This window comes from Sus scrofa, chromosome 3 (assembly GCF_054392235.1).
Source record: "Sus scrofa isolate SSC_HxYL_T2T_F1_AM1 chromosome 3, Sscrofa_HxYL_maternal_Yorkshire_Landrace_v2.0, whole genome shotgun sequence".
Lineage (NCBI taxonomy): Eukaryota > Metazoa > Chordata > Mammalia > Artiodactyla > Suidae > Sus > Sus scrofa.
The window spans coordinates 125,541,788-125,559,951 of NC_139385.1; the positions used below are offsets into that span (position 1 = coordinate 125,541,788).

The 18,164-nt window shown below is 41.3% G+C and overlaps 1 protein-coding gene and 1 long non-coding RNA gene across 51 annotated transcripts in view; both read left to right on the plus strand.

The window, feature by feature from the left end:
• The window catches only part of DTNB (dystrobrevin beta), a 247,992-nt gene that overhangs the window by 88,824 nt on the left and 141,004 nt on the right, over window positions 1-18,164 (plus strand). For all 49 annotated transcript variants that reach the window (XR_014842418.1, XR_014842419.1, XR_014842422.1 and 46 more), the window contains 2 exons: window positions 1,869-1,974; window positions 6,040-6,206. Coding sequence is in view for 43 of the 49 variants with exons in the window: in XM_085019802.1 (XP_084875928.1) it covers window positions 1,869-1,974; window positions 6,040-6,206 (273 nt within the window). In the remaining 6 variants the exon portion in view is untranslated. The remainder of the gene's footprint in view (window positions 1-1,868; window positions 1,975-6,039; window positions 6,207-18,164) is intronic.
• On the plus strand, window positions 11,057-17,144 carry LOC146404922 (uncharacterized). Of its 2 annotated transcripts, none has more exons than XR_014842524.1 (2): window positions 11,057-14,132; window positions 16,127-17,144. It is a non-coding gene; the product is annotated as an uncharacterized LOC146404922 (long non-coding RNA). The 2 variants fall into 2 exon arrangements; XR_014842523.1 differs by having other exon boundaries at window positions 11,371-14,132; window positions 16,122-17,144.

The window sequence follows — 18,164 nt, forward strand, 5'->3', positions numbered from 1 at the left end:
TTCCCTACTTAGCAGTGTTTCTTTTTTTAAAGATTATTCTCAATAAGAATGACTTCCAGTTTATATACATGGGAACGAGACTCTAACAGTTGCCCGGAAGACAGCCAGACATGAACCTGTGTGGTCTCCTGCTTGCGTGATGGGAACCGTCGTTGGGACGGTATCCTGCAGGCTCAGAGGGAAATCCTGGAGGCCGCTCTCTTCCCGACTCAACGGCACCACACCTTCTCTCCTTGCTTCCAGTTTGCGTTGACCGTTTTAGTGGTGAAAATCAATGTTCTTTTGTAATCAGCTGGCAAAGCCTTTCAGTCAGTTCTCAGCAATTTTATCTTTTCTCCCTTTTCTTTATTTCCTGAAATAAAGTTTTATGATGAAACACTACGTTTTTTTATACTCTGTTTTTCACTTCACGACAAGTGGTGGGACAGAGAAAGCAGTTACTTAGGAGAGAGGGCGATGGAAACTGCGTGCCTTTTGGCTTCACCCTGCCCCCGATCCTACATCACCCCCTCCTCACGTCGAGTGGGGCCCCAGGCCTTGGGAAAGGCCTACGGACTGGGCTGAGTCTCCTGGTCCCCTGCATTTACCCTACGTGTCCCCTCTTCTTTTGGAATACAGTTTGAAGTGAGGGCCTTGAGATCTAGGTTTCCGTTCTAGAACTCTCTCCCTGGGTTGTATGGCACTACTTTGTTCTCCTTTTTCCTTTTAGAGCTGGAAAGGTATTTTGCAGGTTAGGAGAAATAAAAAGAAAATTCATTCACTTGAAATATTAAGGATCTGTTCTACCTACATCATATGACTATTTTTCTCCTAGACATTTCTAATTTTCTTTGTCCATGTGGGACTTAATTATATCAATGTTTCACATACAGTGGAAGCTTACTGTATGTTTCTTTAAAAGAGAGAAATGAAGATGGAACAGAAAAATGCAGTCTAGCCAGGAGATGGTACACTGAAGGGAGTACTGTGATGGGCATTTGGATATTTAAGTTGTAATCTCATCCTTATGACTTGGTCTAAGTACTGCTCTGAGCTTCAGTTTTCTCTTCTATTAATGGGAAAGTTGTTAAGTGATATCTGAGCATTTGTTCCTAACACATTTTTTTTGTTTATCTTTACTTTTTTTTTTTTAGGGCCGCACCCACAGCATATGGAGATTTCCGGGCTAGGGGTTGAGTTGGAGCTACAGCTGCCCTCTTACACCTCAGCTATAGCAATGCCAGATCTAAGCTGCACCTGTGAACTCCGCCACAGCTGATGGCAACTCACTGAGCCAGGCCAAGGATCTAACCCGCGTCCTTATGGATACTATGTCAGGGTCTTAACGCACTGAGCCACAGTGGAAACTTCTAGTATTTATTCGTCATTTACGTCCTAGGGCCTGGCACTGTTATGAATGCTGGAAATGTAGTAGACAACCAGATGCTCTTAATTCCTGCCCCCACTGATGTTGTACTATAATCAGGTGTGTGACATTGGTCCCCCCCCCCCCCACTGGATAACAGAAATAGTATTTGAAGGACACTTGAGTTGTCCTGATTTGGGTGAGACCTTTACAAGTCATTTAAATGTGTTATTTCTTTATTATCTCATCTGTAAAATGAAGATGGTAATACTTAGCCTATTTATCTTACATAGTTGTTCTAAGACTCAAAATAATGTATATGGAAGTATATTTGAATATAGCAATAGTGGTTATAGCATGGGAGAGTGTGTAGTAATCTGTAGGAATGCAAAATATTTATTTTGCTATAAGATTTCCAGTGTAATTCATTACAGCTTTGTTGGGAGAATCCTAAGTAATGTAATCGTGGAGTTTAAAGATACTTAGAAAATAAAAAGTGCATTTGTTTTTCTTCTCTTCACAGAAAAAGATAATGCTAAATATGTTTTTAGACACAATGATGGCCGATCCTCCTCCCCAGTGCCTTGTCTGGCTACCTCTCATGCATAGGCTTGCTCATGTTGAGAATGGTAAGCGCAGTTTTTATCATTCGGTTTCTCATGCATTATGAAGTATATGAACTGACAGTATTTGTAATGTCCATAGCTGTTATCATTGAAAATTATAGTGGAGGAGTTCCCGTCGTGGCGCAGCGGTTAACGAATCCGACTAGGAACCATGAGGTTGCAGGTTCGGTCCCTGCCCTTCCTCAGTGGGTTAACAATCCGGCGTTGCCGTGAGCTGTGGTGTAGGTTGCAGACGCGGCTCGGATCCCAAGTTGCTGTGGCTCTGGTGTAGGCCGGAGACTACAGCTCCGATTCAACCCCTAGCCTGGGAACCTCCGTATGCCGTGGGAGCAGCCCAAGAAATAGCAAAAAGACAAAAAAAAAAAAAAGAAAAAAAAAAGAAAATTATAGTGGATATTTGCTGGCCCTCCATCATTTGAATTTGTGGTTTTAGCTTTCAAAAGAGGAATATTTATTTCTCAAAAAAAAAAAAAAAAAAAGAGAAAAGAGTTATTACTTGGATAGGATACCAAAAGGTAGTAATATCAGGTCATAAAACTTTGTGGTTCAAACTCTCGGCTTTCCCCTCAAGATTCCAGATGGGTGTTTTCTTCTTGAACCCACCTGACTTAGCCATGCTTCCTTTTTCCCTTCAATTTATGAAAAACATGGCTCCAAAAAATTGGATATGTTCAATATCAACCACTAAAACTAAAATTATTTTGGAATAATTTAAAGGAAAATAGCTAAGATAGAATTTGGTACGACTGGGTTTCACCCGTATTCAGTTTTTTCCTTTACTGTTGAATTACTCTCAGTGTCCTTCCCAGTAACTTGACTTAAATCTTTGTTTTGCTTGGGATCGAAATGATACTTATCTCTTAGGGATTTCTTACATTTTTCTGTTGTTGCTATCAGTTTATCTCCTTGTTTAGGTTGTTCGAGTTCATTAAAGAAAAGGCCCTCATCTTTCTCTGGAACCTCCCTTCTCACAAGGCTCTTGCCTGTCTTCATTCCACAAAAGGAGTGATAGCCAAGAGGCACTGAAAGGCAGAGTCCTCTTTCTTTATTTTGTAAGAATGAGAGAACCCTGGCGTTCTCTTGTGGTACCCTGGGTTAAGGATGCAGCATTGTCACTGCGGAGGCTCAGGTCACTGCTCTGCCATGGGTTCCGTCCCTGGCCCAGGAACTTCCACATGCCAAGGGCAAGGACACACACACACACACACACAAACATACACACACACACACAAGAACTTCCACATGCCAAGGGCAAGGACACACACACACACACACACACACACCAATTTACAAGAATGAGAGAACTCTAACATGGTCTTTTTATTTTCTCCCCTTCCTTTTCATGCCATTAAAACAAAACAAAACACAACAACAAACCTCTCAGCCTTTTGTCCACTTACGGCTTGAGTTCACAAGTCCTTAGATTCAGGATTATTTTCCTAAAGTTCTGGAATCTCTCGAGAAGATTAAAACAGCTAAATTTTTTAACAGAATTTTTGGATAGAGATTTATACTGTCAAATGATTACAGTATTATTGGGAGTTCCTGTCGTGGCTCCGCAGAAACGAATCTGATTAGTATCCATGAGGACACAGGTTCATCCCTGGCCTCCCCCAGTGGGTTGAGGATCCAGCGTTGCCGTGAGCTGTGGTGTAGGCCGGCAGTTACAGCTCTGATTTGACCCCTAGCCTGGGAACTTCCGTATGCCGTGGGTGCAGCCCTAAAAAAGACCCCAAAAAAATTATTACAGTATTATTGGTTCTTTGGGATGGGCAGGACTTTTATAGCCATGAATGTTTTAGTAGTTTCATATCTAGTTCATTTTCATAAAGGGATCATTTCGTATCTGCTATACCAAGTAGAGAATCTCATTTGTTAAGATGCATTGTTATCCATGTGAACATTTCATTGCGACTTTGTATGTGGTATATTATTTACCAATTCCTTGCTTATGTGGTTAGTGATACCATTTTTCTCAGAAACAGAAATATTATGAAATCATTGAAATATCTGGAAATAAAACATATTAACTGTCACAGTAACATCTGTCTGCAGATCTACATTTTTTTAGTGGGAAACACATTCTAAAGTTAGGGTATTTCTAGAGGTTTTTTTTGTTTGAGCCCTTTACTTCCTATGAAGTGTGTCATCTTGAATTGTATTAAAGTTACTATTCATGAGGACAAATATTTGCCTAAGTAAAAGCGGTACGTTTTATATTGGTTTCCTAATCCAAGTCTATTCTATATAAGAAGATAACCACCACATGAAGCAGTCTTCCGAAAAGAATACTTTTACCAAAACCTGGCCTTATTTAGCACACTTGTTGATCCTGTCCCCGTTCTGCTTCTCTGCTCTTCCACCTGGTCGCCCATCCCACTGACCGGTGTGAGCACTGACTCTCGACTGGTTTAGAAGAGAAGAAAAATCATGTGAACATACACATTCAACTAAAATTACCAGAATATATTTAATATTACTATTGCTATGCATATATCAATATTATCCCAGATTATTGCACAAAATCATAAATATTGGCTGCACGGGTGTTCACTGCATTGATGTTGGGAGTATATCCTCTGGCAGAACTCTGCTAGATTGTATAGTTTTAACGTCAAGCACAGACTCTTTTTAGCATGTTCATTATTCCTTAGAAATATTTGATGACAAATTTAAATTTCTTATAGGAAGTATAGCCTTTGCATTTCTCATTCTAGATTTTACTTTTCTGTTATTCTTTAGTGATCTTGTTATATTATTTTACTCACCAGTTCTCAGGTTTTGCTGTTGTTATTGTTTGTTTTGAATCTTTTTTGGGGGGGGCCATACCTGGAGCGTGTGGAAGTTCCCAGTCCAGGGATGGAACCCGTGCTGCAGTTGTGGCAACACCAGATCCTCAACTGGCTGTGCCACAAGGGAGTTTCCTGTTTTGAGGAAATCTTGATTCTGCAGTTAATATGCATTTTTGGAAGCAGGACTAAAAGTCTTTATCATTGAGATAAGATTGCCTTTGTATACATAGTGCAGAAAGAGTTGTTCTGTGAAGATTTGATTATTATATCCTTCTTTCCTGTTGACTTTTATTTCTTGTGTTCAGAATTGAATTGCCAGAGGGAACCATTATGCTAACAACATTTAGAAGTATAAATAATCTGTAATGTACAGTTGTGATTTATTGGTGATTTATTGTTCATGTTCCAGTCAGTGAACTGGACTTTCAGGCTATAAGAGAACCCCAGTAACCCCTATAAACCCTGACTGCCACTTGCCAGCTTTTCATGAGGTCAGATGCTGTGTGGAGAAGAGAGCTTTCCTTCCTCCAAATCACTGCCCCTTCGGTAGTTAGAGTATTTTATGCTGATACTTAAGAGTTCTTACCTAAAACTAATGCCTTTTTTTTTTTTTTTTTTTGGCCACACCTGCAGCAGGGATCAGACCTGCACAATAGCAGTGACCTGTGCCACTGCAGTGACAATACTGCATCCTTAACCAGCTGTGCCACAAGGGAACTCTCTAAAACTAGTATTTTGATATGACTAGCCTTACTTTTTTACTAGTTACCATTTCTGCCAGGTATTTAGTAGTGTTTAATTCAGCCAACATTTGAAGGCTTCAGTCCAAGGTACTGTGTAAAATACCATTTGACAGGTAACAGAGACACATAGCATGTCGTCTTGGTTCTCACGGATTTGATGTTAGTGACGGAAACAAAAAAGTACACCCATCTACATCTCTTAATAGGTTTGCAGAGAAACTGTGGAGTGAAAGTGTCTCTCCTCCTTACTTGTATGTTAACCTAAACCTTGAGACATGAATGTTATTTTAAAGAAGGAAATTCCTTGTCTTCTAAGGTGGATTGTAATCTTTTCTAAATTGAAAATTTTGTTCTCATTTATTGTCTTTTTGTTCTGGCAAGTGGCTGTTCTAGCTAAATAGAGGAGTTCAGATTCCGCAGTTCTAGTTTTGTTTTCACCTTTGCTTTTACGTTATATTTGGTTTTCCACTGTATTGACTTTATCTCCAAATGAAAATGACCTCTTTCTCCCTCTGACCCCCCGACCTCGCAAGTCTTCCATCCCGTGGAGTGCTCCTATTGCCGCTGCGAGAGTATGATGGGTTTCCGGTACCGATGCCAGCAGTGCCACAACTACCAGCTCTGCCAAAATTGCTTTTGGCGTGGTCATGCCAGTGGCCCGCACAGCAACCAACACCAGATGAAGGAGCATTCCTCCTGGGTAACTGCTTTGTGTCTCAGTCTCTGTCCCCAACGCTTATCTTTTTCATCAATAGTCGCTTGAGGGTCACTTTCCTAATAGACGCCTACCAGATAAGAAAGTGGCGTAAGAAAATGCTAACACTTACATTTAGGACAAAGGTTGCTGCTGTGTTGTGCTTCCTCTCTTAATTTGAAAATCAGAGTTTTTAAAGTTCTGGGAGACGAAGGTATTATTACATCTGACACAGTCCCTTTTATTCAGTAAAATGGAATGTGAAGTGCTCCCTTTCCAAGTGTCGTCTTCTTGTAAAATTATACTGGAGATACTATTCCCCACCTCAAAAGACTTACTCTCTGAGCTTTAAGGAAACTTCAAAGTTGTTTTTTTCAAGCAAATTTTCTTGATGCTTATAGGTTTAGATGTTGCAAAGAAAGCTGCATGAAATGAAGGATATAATTGTTTAATCTCTAAAGAGGGGAAATAACTGTGTTGTACAATTGCCACATTGATGTCCTTACTTTCAGAAGTCGTCTTTTAAATAACAATATTTGAATGAAGGGCGACATCTAATTTTTCTGCGGTGTTTATAAATCATGTAACAAGTTTAGCATCATTCATTTTTTTCTTCCCTTCTCTCAGTTTATTTCCAGAGTTGTATTTATTTATTTATTTATATAGTCTTTTTGCTTTTTTCTGGGACCGTAGCATATGGAGTTTCCCAGGCTAGGGGTTGGGTCGAATCGGAGCTGTAGCCTCCAGCCTACACCACAGCCACAGCAGCGCGGGATCCGAGCCCTGTCTGTGACCTACACCACAGCTCACGGCAATGCCGGATCCTTAACCCACTGAGCAAGGCCAGGGATCGAACCTGCAACTTCATGGTTCCTAGTCGGATTCTTTAACCACTGTGCCATGACGGGGAACTCCTATTTCCAGAGTTTTAGAAATGCCATACTTTTATTTCCAAACGGTTGTTTTAGCCTTGTTTTTAAAACCTTTTCCTCTAGTGTTGGCTGGTTGGTTGGTTTGCTAAAAGGTAGAAAAATACTCAGGGTAATAGGTATAATTCAGGATCTAAATTCTTAAGCCTGGCCATCCTACTGGATTTTAAGTATTAGAGAACTTCGAAGCAAGGGTTTTTTCCTTTTTTCTTCTAGTTAACCTTCTTAAACTCAACCAAGAAAAAAAAGCAAGTAAGTTCATATCAGAGATTAGTTAAAAACAAAAAATGAACTTTAATCAAGTGTATACTTCCTACAATCTCTGACAATGTGTTAGAGATACTTTTTTTTTTTATTAAATAGGTTTTCAGTTGCAATTAAACCATAAAATTGTATTAAACTGAACATTTTATCCTGGGTCTTATTATTTTGTAAATTCCAATATTTTTTGGTTGAGGAGTCATTATTTTAAATTTTTTAAACAAACAAACAAAAAAAAAACCAGTATTAACTTTTTTTGACTTTTTAGGGCTGCACCTGCATTATATGGAGGTTCCCAGGCTAGGGGTCCAATCGGAGCTACAGCTCCTGGCCTACACGCCAGAATCCCTGCCGCGTCTGTGACCTACACCATAGCTCCTGGCAAAGCTGGATTCTTAACCAACTGAGCAAGGCCAGGGATTGAGCCCGCCACCTCATGGCTCCTAGTTGGATTTGTTAACCGCTGAGCCACAACGGGAACTCCAAACACCAGTATTTTCTTCTCTTTTTCATTGACTGGAGAGAATTTACAGATTTTCAAATTTTGACTTTTTCTTAAGTGTCCCACTTTGTTAACTGACACTATGTTAATATTTTCAACTGTTTTTTTGCTTAGTCTGACTCTGTACACTGAGATAGATAGCTCTTTGCGTTGTTTCCTTTCATAATGATCGAATTCTCTGGAACGTACCCACTGAAAATTCTTATTCTAGATGTTGGAGCTAGGAGAATGAGGAACTTCTTTTTCACTTTAGTTTGAACTTGCTCATTTAGCTAATTTAAAACCTGTATAGAAATGGGAATTTTGGAGTTCCCGTCATGGCTCAGTGGTTAACAAACCCAACTACCATCCATGAGGATGCGGGTTCGATCCCTGGTCTCGTTCAGTGGGCTAAGCATCTGGCATTGCCATGAGCTGTAGTGTAGGTCGTAGACGCGGCTCAGATTCCACATTGCTCTGGCTATGGCTGTGGTCCATACCTCCGATTGGACTGGGAACCTCCATATGCCACAGGTGTGGCCCTAAAAAGACAAAAAAAAAAAAGAAAGAAAAAAATGGGAATTTTACATTTATTTAAAGGTAAGTGACTGTTTGAATATTGCTTTATGATATACAAAGCAGTTTTTCATATAGTCTGTTGAACTTTTTCATTAATCTATAGCATACATAAAGTATAAAAATCATAGGTGAATTGTTTCTTTTTTATCCTTGCAGCGCTGTTGTGAACTATGTCTTATCCCCATCTATTGTTATTTTTATTTCAGCTTTTTTTTTTTAGTTTGTTAATTCATTTTTATTATAATGACTTAAGAATTCAGGAAAAATTGGGTATTATTAGCATGCATAATTTTGAAGCTGGTATCTTAAATGTATTAGTTCTGAATTTTGATGCATTATGTATGGTGGATGCATACTGGTAAGGTTTTTTAGCAGTGTGTGTGTGTGTGTGTGTGTGTGTGTGTGTGTGTGTGTGTGTGTGTGTGTGTGTGTAAGACTAGGGCTCTATGTGCAGTGCCCCTGTTCTTTGAGGATGATGTGAGTAAAAAGCTTCCACTGAACAAAAAGAAGTCTGATCAGTTTAATAGTAATTTCTTTGAAGATCATCCACAGTGTTTATACTAATATATAATATATATGTACACACATATATGTATTTAATTCTGTTTATACTAATATAATTGTGCTTATACTTAAATATATATATATATGATTCTGACTTCAGTTTAATTGTAGAAATAGAAATTACAGAATTTAGCACAGAGAACAATATCACAACACTAATGATTGTAATAATCATACCACTAACCATAACAAATAATATTTGAGTAATGAGCTAGTTATATCCTTCCATGCTTTGAGGACATTACTTTTTTAAAAAAATATTTTTTGTGCTAATATTTTGAATGAATGTTTCTCTGTGTTCATGAAAGATGAATTTAGTGTGCATTTAACCAGTTTATATATGAATTTGCATTGTAGATTTGATACATGTAGTATTGGTGCTTGGAAGTTTATATGATTTTTTGAAAAGTTTCTGTTTAGTGTTTTATCTAAGTAACTATGCAGTATAATTCATTATTGTTTTAGTCATCTATCCATTCATATGCCTTTATTATAGGAAAAATTTCCATATGGTACCATACCTGTAATTCATTCTGTCCGTTTGTTATTTATTCAGGAGATATTTTTTGAGCACCTGCTATGTCCCAGGCACTATACAAGCATGTGAGATACATTTTTTAACAAACCAAAGATTCCTACCCTGGTGGAGCTTAAATTTTAAGCGCTATTAAAAGAGGCCACTGGGGCTCATCAAACATCACTCTTTTCCTGTGCTTGCTGGGCATACATCTAGACTAACTTTCTCAGCCCCATTGGATCCAAAAGGACCACGTGACTAGCTCTTACCAGTGGAATGTGATCAGAGTGATGTGTGTCTTCCCAGAACAAGAGTGTTAATAGCTGGGTGCCTTTTCTGTCCTCTCTATCAGCTTGGTGGAGAGAATGTCATCAGGACCCCGAGAGGGTGAAACCACAACAGGAGAGGAGTCTGGGTCCTTAAGCAACGAGTGGAGAAGAATATCTTGCCAACCCGGGTGACTGCTGGGAGCAAGGGAGAAACTTTGTGTTAAGCTAACTGAGGTTCTAGTTTTTGCTACAGTTGTTGGTACTGGAAGTGGAGTGCTGTTAAAACAAAATCTTAAAATTTGTTTCATTGGCTTAGAAGTCAGCGCACTGATATTGGAGATGAGAAGGAAGCCCAGGCTCTGCAGTGGTGACCAGTTTGGTAAATTTGTCATCCATGATAGGTTAGAAGAACTGCTTCGTGCCAAGTGAACTCTAGGTCAGATGTTGGAAAAGATCAGACTGCGGGTTGGCTGTTGTGGTAGGGTATTACCAGAAGGGGATGAGCTTAAGAAGGAATTGGCTAATTTTCAAGGAAAAAAAATGAAAGGGAATAGAGAAAGTTCTGACAGTTGGGACAGTGAAAGGAAAAATAGATGCTTCTAAAGAGCAAGAGATAAGAGCCAGAAAGGCTTTTGAGAACAATCAAAAAAAAAGTGACTCAGTCCCATGGCAAAGATCAGATGAAGGGTGTGGGTTCTTACTGGCTGTTCATCAGAATCTCCTTGCTCCTGTCTACACAGCTTCTGATTTAATGGGCCCAGTACATGACACCTGGACCCAGGCAGGTTTTGAAAGTTCCCCCAAGTGATTCCCTTTTGCAGCCAGAGTGGGAAACCCCTGACCTGTTGTTTCATATGGCCTCCAGGTGGTCTCTGTTAGTTGAAAGCAAAAGACATGGAGGCAAACACATAAATCAGGATTGAGAATTATGTCTGGGAAAGAACTTTGTGTGTGGTTATTGGCACATGGAACTGCCTGGAACAAATAGATCAAAGGCCTACTAAGTTTTTGAGGGAATTATATTAGCAATGAAACCATGAGCCTGACTGAGCTGTAAAACCATTTTTTAAGGATCCAGAACTTGCTCTGAAAAGAGGAGGGTTGTGAAGGTTTTATAGCCCCTACTGGGGGCATGCCAGAGCCCCTCTGGCCAAGGAGGGCATTGGATGATGAAGAACCTTCTGCTCCTGTTCTGCTGTTGTCTACTGGGGCTCGGGAGAGCGGGTGCAGGTAACTTGCCTTTTAGTTCATAGGCTGTGTCATAAGGAGCCGCATGTGGCCTTGATGAAGGGGACTGTGCCAGAGCCAGAGGTCCTGCACTAGTAGTTACATGACTGAATGGGGCTTCAGATTTGCTTTTGGAGGGGTGGGGAGGGAGAGGTTTGAGTGTGTTCTATGCATAGGTAAGGGGAGCACTTAGTGATTAGAAGTACTTTCCAATATCCATGTTTTCCTTTTCTTCCTGGACACATCCCTGGATTATATAGCCCATCCTCCTTGCAGCCACATGGGCCATATGACTAGCTCTCAGCAGTGGTGTTTGTTTGGAAGTGATCTGTGTTACTTCGGGGTCAAGGTCATTTAAAGCGGGTGTGTCTTCTCCATCCTCTATCTTTGCGCTTCCCACTCCTGCATACATTGGCCAAACGAAAGGGTCTCCAGGGAAACCATCAGAGGCAGAGTCCTTAGATGAAAGGAGGCTGAGTATCTGAATGCATGGGTCAGAACCCCTCCGCCAATTTACAGTGGACTCTCACAGGAACAAAAAATCCAGAAGAGGAATCAAGAGCAAGAATGGGGAGTGTCTTATAGGCCTTGCTGAAAAGGTGAGATTCGCATAGTCTTAGATGTCGCTCTGCAGACGTCTGGAGAAGGGCAGGCGTTCTCAGGGTTGAGGTCCTAGCGCAAGAATGTGCCTGTGAATTCAGGGAACAGCAAAAGGGCCAGAGTAGCCAGTGTGGGGTGAGCAGCGGGAAAGTCGGAGGAGAGAGAGTCAAAGAGGTACTAACAAGGGCCGTTGGACGGACTTTGGCTTTTACTCTGAGTGAAGTGAGTCTGTATAGGGTTTTGAGTAGGAAAATGGCTTGAATTGATTTGTATTTTATTTTCTTGATTTGTTTATTTTTGGTCACGCCCCATGCCATGTGGAAGTTCCCAGGCCAGGGATCAAACCCGAGACACAGCTGTAACCAGAGACACAGCAGTGACAATGCCAGATCCTTAACCTGCTGAGCCACGAGGGAACTCCTTGATTTATATTTTAAAATGATCAGTTTGAATGCCATGTAAAGAGTAAACAGTGGAAGGAAGAGAGAGAAGCAGGCCATTTCGGAAATGATTGCAGTAATTAATGTGGTAGGATGTTAGCAGCAGAGGTGGTAAAAGGGTTGAATTAGGATGTATTTTATAAACCTGCCTCATGGGTTGGATGTGGCTTGTGAGAGGAAAGGATTCAAAGGAAACCCTATGATTTTTTCCTAAGCAGCCGGAAGATGGGATTGCCATCAGCTGAGATGGGAAAGGTTAGGGTTAAAGATCATTTATCAGTGATTTTCAAAACCCAACAACAATACTGTATCTAAAGTACTTTGAAAGGATCTTCCTCCAAATCAGAAACACTTAAATATGGTAATAGAAATCCTGATAAATATTATGCGTAGTTGTTTGAATGAAGTATTCTTTTAAAAATTATAATCCAGTAGAAAACACTGTCTCTGTGACTGAATCAACCACGTTAGCGGAAATGCTTGTTCACATTGCAAGGCTGGACTGGTCAACGGGAACCACCTCTATGTGGCCTCTGAACGTGGCTCAGGCTTTTCACAGCGTGGCGGCTGGGCTTTAGGAGAGAGCAGTCCTGGAGGGAACACATGGACGACCAGCATCCCTGGAGAGCTGGGGGAGAGCGGCACGGCCTTGCCTGACCTCGCGGTCATGTGATGCAGGGACACTCTGCCCCACTCTGTTGGTTGCAGTCGGGAGAAGGAACGTCACTGGGTGATGCTGGAGTGGCGGTCCTGTCCCACGGCAGTGGAGCTTGTGCCGTGAGAGCGATCACTGCAGTTCTGCTGGGAGAATACAGTCTGCCACCCAGAGGAGAAAGCCTTACATCTGAGCAAGGATTTCTGTTCAGCCACAGAGACGATCGTGTTTTTCTCCTAAACCAGTACAGCTCTCGGGCATTAAGTACAATCACATTGTTGTGCAACTATCACCGCCATCCATGTCTGGGACTTTTTCATCTTCCCAAACTGGAACTCTTAACCGTTTCTAAACATGCAGGGAAGGCTGGAAGTCAACAAGCCTGCTTCCGTTCCTTGCCCTCCCTCCCCCATGCCTTATCTTCAGATATCTGCTTATGCTGGCCTTCACTTTACCAAGAGAAATCTGACCGATTCCCACATGGTTACTCCATGGCAGGAAGTGGATGTGTGTACAGACTGCACTCGCACCGCAGGCCAGTTTGTTGGTAGAAGCCCTCAGTAGAGGTAGTTATGTAACTTCGTTGGTGGTATGGAAATTTCGCCTTTCTTCCCAGCAGATGGCAGGCTTCACCTCTGGACGGAGTTAGTCTGTTCTTCAAAACCTATAAATGACAGTCTTTGAATTGTTTAGCAATCTATTAATATTACTGCTTTTTAAAAATATTAATGGGCCATGTGCATATATCCAGTGTAGCTGTTTGAGCATTAATGACATTAAACCATTTAAGGAGTCAGAGAAAATTATCTTTCTATAGACTTGGAACAATTGAGACGGTTGCCTTTGTTGGAAGCAGTATAACTTTCATGTGGTCAGCTTACCTCGCTTCACCTCTCTCCAATGCTAGAAGTTCCCTGAGGAAGAGGTATGCTTCTTGGCCTTGCTCTGGTTCAGTTCTAAATAGTTACATGTTATAATTAAACAATTACTTTGTACCTAGTGCTGAACTAGGCAGGAAGACTGTTTTTTGTTTTTTTGTTTTTTTTTTAAGTCGTAAGACAGTATCCTCACTTGTAGCAAGTTATACACCAGGAGTAAAGATACACACATAAAGAAAATCGAAACAAAATCTGCAAAATCTAGTCCTAAGGCCAGTGCCTCTTGATTCTCAGAGAAACTGCTGAGACTTGTCCACTGTGGCTCCGACCTGTTGTTATCAGTCAGTGTCACAGTTGAAGGTGACCGGCCACTCGTCTTGCATGGCACCCTTATTCCCCCTGTGGTCTGTTTGTGCTTCCTGGCCCCACCCCAGCCTTCTAATGGTCCTCACATCTCCGGTCCTTTGAGAACTGCTCCTCCTGGAGTTCCCGTAGTGGCACAGCAGAAATGAATCCGACTAGGAACCATGAGGTTGCAGGTTCGATCCCTGGCCTCGCTCAGTGGGTTAAGGATCCGGCATTGCCGTGAGCTGTGGTGTAGGCCGGCAGCTGTTGCTCCAATTGGACCCCTAGTCTGGGAACCTCCATATGACACGGGGTGCAGCCCTAAAAAAAAATAAACAAAATAAAATAAGAGAACTGCTGCTCTTTCATCAGTAGACTCCCTTCGCTTCCCCTGCTTCTCTAAGCACTTCTTTTACCCCCTCGTCCTAATAGAAATTCAGCTTTCCTCTAGGTGCTCCACCTCCCCCACAGCCCTTCCTGGCGGTGCCTGTCTCTTTTCCCACATCCCCCTGACTTTGTAGGAGTTGGGAGGTGAAATTATTCTTTAGGGTGACCGTATAATCCAGGCTCACTTGAGAGTGGAAGGGGGCACTATTAATTATGCAGAGATAGCATGCGTAAACTTGGATTCTCCTGGGTAAGCTGTTTATGGTCACAGTTTTAGTTTCTGTTCCTCTATAATAAATAACCACACACTTAGCAGCTTAAAAGACAGAAATGTGTTATTTGATCAGAAGTCCAGGCAATGACTTTGCTAGAGTCTCTGCTCTGGGTCTCACTGGGCTGAAATCAAGGTGTCACCTGAGGCTGTAGTTACCATCTACAGCCCTCTTGCCATCTTGTTTGTTGTTAGCAGAATTCATTTCATTGCAGCTATGGTGGTAAGACCCCCATTTTCCTGCTAGTTTCCAGCTAGGGGTGACTCTCAGCTGCCAGGAGCCACCTGTAGTCCTCGGCCATGTGGCCCTCTTAGGCAGTTAACAACATGGACATTTGCTTTCTTCCAGGCCAGCTGGAGTGCATCTCTCTGACATCCTCTTCTGCAACCAGCCAGAAAAAAAATGCTACTTTTAGAGGGCTCACCTGATTAGACCAGGCCCACCCAGGGTGCTCTCCCTTTGGCCATATAATATTGTCAAAGGAGTGATCGCTTATATTCATAGGTTCCACCTAGATTCAAAGAGGAAAGGATGCTACAAGGATGAGGATTCCAGAGGGTCAGCTGAGATTCTGCATATGCTGGTCGCCCTGTTTATTTCCCTCTTTGCTTTCCTTCATGCCACCTCTAGATCTTTACACCCTGAATCTCTTAGTTAAAAAAAAAAAAAAAATGCAAGCAAGATGCCACTCTGAGCATCATGTCATTTTAGCTCTGTCAGCCTTCTTTTTTACTGGTTGTAGTTATCTCCTGACTTTCGAGTCATATTCCTTCACTCTTGGATGGATTAATGCCAGGTTCATGGTCACCTCATGGTGATTTCAGCATCTGTGCAGCCAAATTTTTTAAGACCTTGGCCACATGGTTTCTTGACTTCTTCAGCACTGAAATTTTCCTCCTCCACTGAACCACAGACATTTGTTCCCTCAGTTGTAACCTGGACCTTTTCACCACTTCCAACTGCCCTGGTTCCTAAATCACTGATTTAGACATCCAATTTTCTGTTGGTATCCCATTAGCATGCCAACTTTTCAACTGCTCTCACTAGGATAGTTCTTTAATCTCTTTCCAACTATTAATCCACCGACCTGTCTCCTATCTCTCTTTTTTTTCTTCTCTCGTCATTTTAGATGTGGCTGTTTATTCCTATACCATCAACTCTATTTTTTTGTGACTTTTCCCTAAATTTTATTAAAGCATAATTGATGTACAATGGGGTGATAATTTCTTCTGTACAGTTAAGTAATTCAGCATCCACATGTCCATGCTTCTTCAGATTCTTTTCCCATATAGAGTAACACAGAATATTAGGTAAACACCAGGTCCCCCTTGACCATCCTTTTTTTTTTTTTTTTTTTTTTTTCATGGCCACACCCTTAGCATATAGAAGTTCCTAGGCTAGGGGTCAAATTGGAGCTGTATCTGTCAGCCACAGCCACAGCAACGCCAGATCTGAGCCACATCTGTGACCTGCACCACAGCTCATGGCGACGCTGGATCCTTCACCCACTGAGCGAGGCCAGGGATTGAACCGGCAGCTTCATGGATACTAGTCGGATTCTTAACCTGCTGAGCCACAGGGGGAACTACTGACCATCCATTTTTTTTTATCCATATCTCTGTCACTTATTTCATGGATGAACTAATTTGTCTGCTTTCTCTAGTGCTTCTGGAGAAATCCATACTATAGGACAGCTTACCAGTACCTTAAGATTCATGATCACTGACTTCATATTGACCCTCAGCATTGCAATCCTGTTACGGTTCTCTGATCGCTTTGCTTTTCCATTCTTTGCAATGGTCAGTAAAGTCATATAAAGTTGCCATTCTTTCTCAATAATCCCCTCCCGCTGTGCCCTCTCTTGCGGAAGATAACCTCTTTTCTTGCTACGCAGAGAAAATAAAAGCCTTAAGAGAGGAACTCCCTTAACTTTCTGCTGTCAGTTTCATTAACTCATTTACATGTTTAAGAAATTCTGTAGGCAGTAAGATCCTGCTGTATAGCACAAGGAACTCTACTTAATCATTTGTGATGGAGCATGATGGAGGACAATGTGAAAAAAAAGAGCGTATATAAGTGTATAACTAGGTCGTTTTGCTGTATAGCAGAAATTGACAGAACATTGTAAATCAACTATAATAAAAATTTTCTTTAAATTAATTGCCTGCTACATCATAGAATCTGTTCTAGGTATGTGAGGCTACTTAGAAGCTAGAACAGAGTCTGCTTGTGGAGACTTTGTGGAGCTTTAGTTTAAAAAAAATGCAAGGCCTTTGTGAAGCTTATATTCCAAGGGGGATAGGTAGATTAAAAAAATAATTTTTTTTAAACAAAAGCCCCAAAATAAATGAACAAGGAATATATCAAATGATGATAAGTTCTGTACAGAAAAGTAAAATGTCATGATAGGATAGAAAGATGACAGAATGGGTCTTAAGATAATGGTGGTCAACAACCTGCTGAAACTGACTCAAGTGGAGATAGAAATGAATAGATCTGTAAAAAGTAAAGACATTAAGCTAGTGATAAAAAAAAAAAAATCTTCTCAAAAGGTGAAGATGGCTTCACTTGTAAATTCTAAACATTTAAAGAGTTAATACTGAGCCTTCACACATTTGCCAGAATAGCCAAGGATGAACACGTCCCGACTCATGCTGTCAGGACAGTGTTACCTGATACCAAAACAAAACTTAACAAAAGGATATCAAAAGAAGAGAAATTGTAGACCAGTATCCTCTAGGAATAATATAGACTCAAAAATCCTCAATGAAGTATTAGCAGACCAGGAGTTCCCCCTGTGGTGCAATGGGATTGGCAGTATCTCTGGAGCGCCGGGGTGTAGGTTTGATCCCTGGCCTGGCAAAGTGGGTGAAGGATCTGGTGGTGTTGCAGCTGCAGTGTAGGTTATAGCTGTGGCTTGGATCTGATCCCTTGCCTGGGAACTCCATGTGCCAGGGGAGGAAGGAGGAAGGGAAGGAGGGGAGGGAGGGAGGAGGAAAGGGAAGGGAGGGGGAAAAGGAAGGAGAAGGAGGAAAGAAATACTATCAGAACAAATCCAACAACATAGAGGATTAGGAGTTCCTGTCATGGCTCAGCAGAAACAAATCTGACTAGAATACATGAGGACGCAGGTTTGATCCCTGGCCTTGCTCAGTGGGTTAAGGATCCAGCATTGCTGTGAGCTGTGGTGCAGGTTGCAAATGTGTCTCGGATCTGGCATTGCTGTGGCTGTGGTGTAGGCTGGCAGCTAGAGCTCTGATGCAACTCCAGCGTGGGACCCTCCATATGCTGCGAGTGCGGCCCTCAAAAGACAAAAATAAAAAGAGGATCATACACCAGTATATGACCAAGTGTATATTATCCCAGAAGTGCAATATAAACCGTACGATTAGAATAAAGGACAAAAATACGTGATCATCACAATAAATGTGTAAAAGGAATTTGACAAAATGCAACCTTCTTTCATGCCACAAAGTAGAAATAGAAGGTAACTGCCTCAATGTGATAAACTTCTTCAACCTCTATGAAAAACCCATAGCTAATATTACATTTAATGGTGA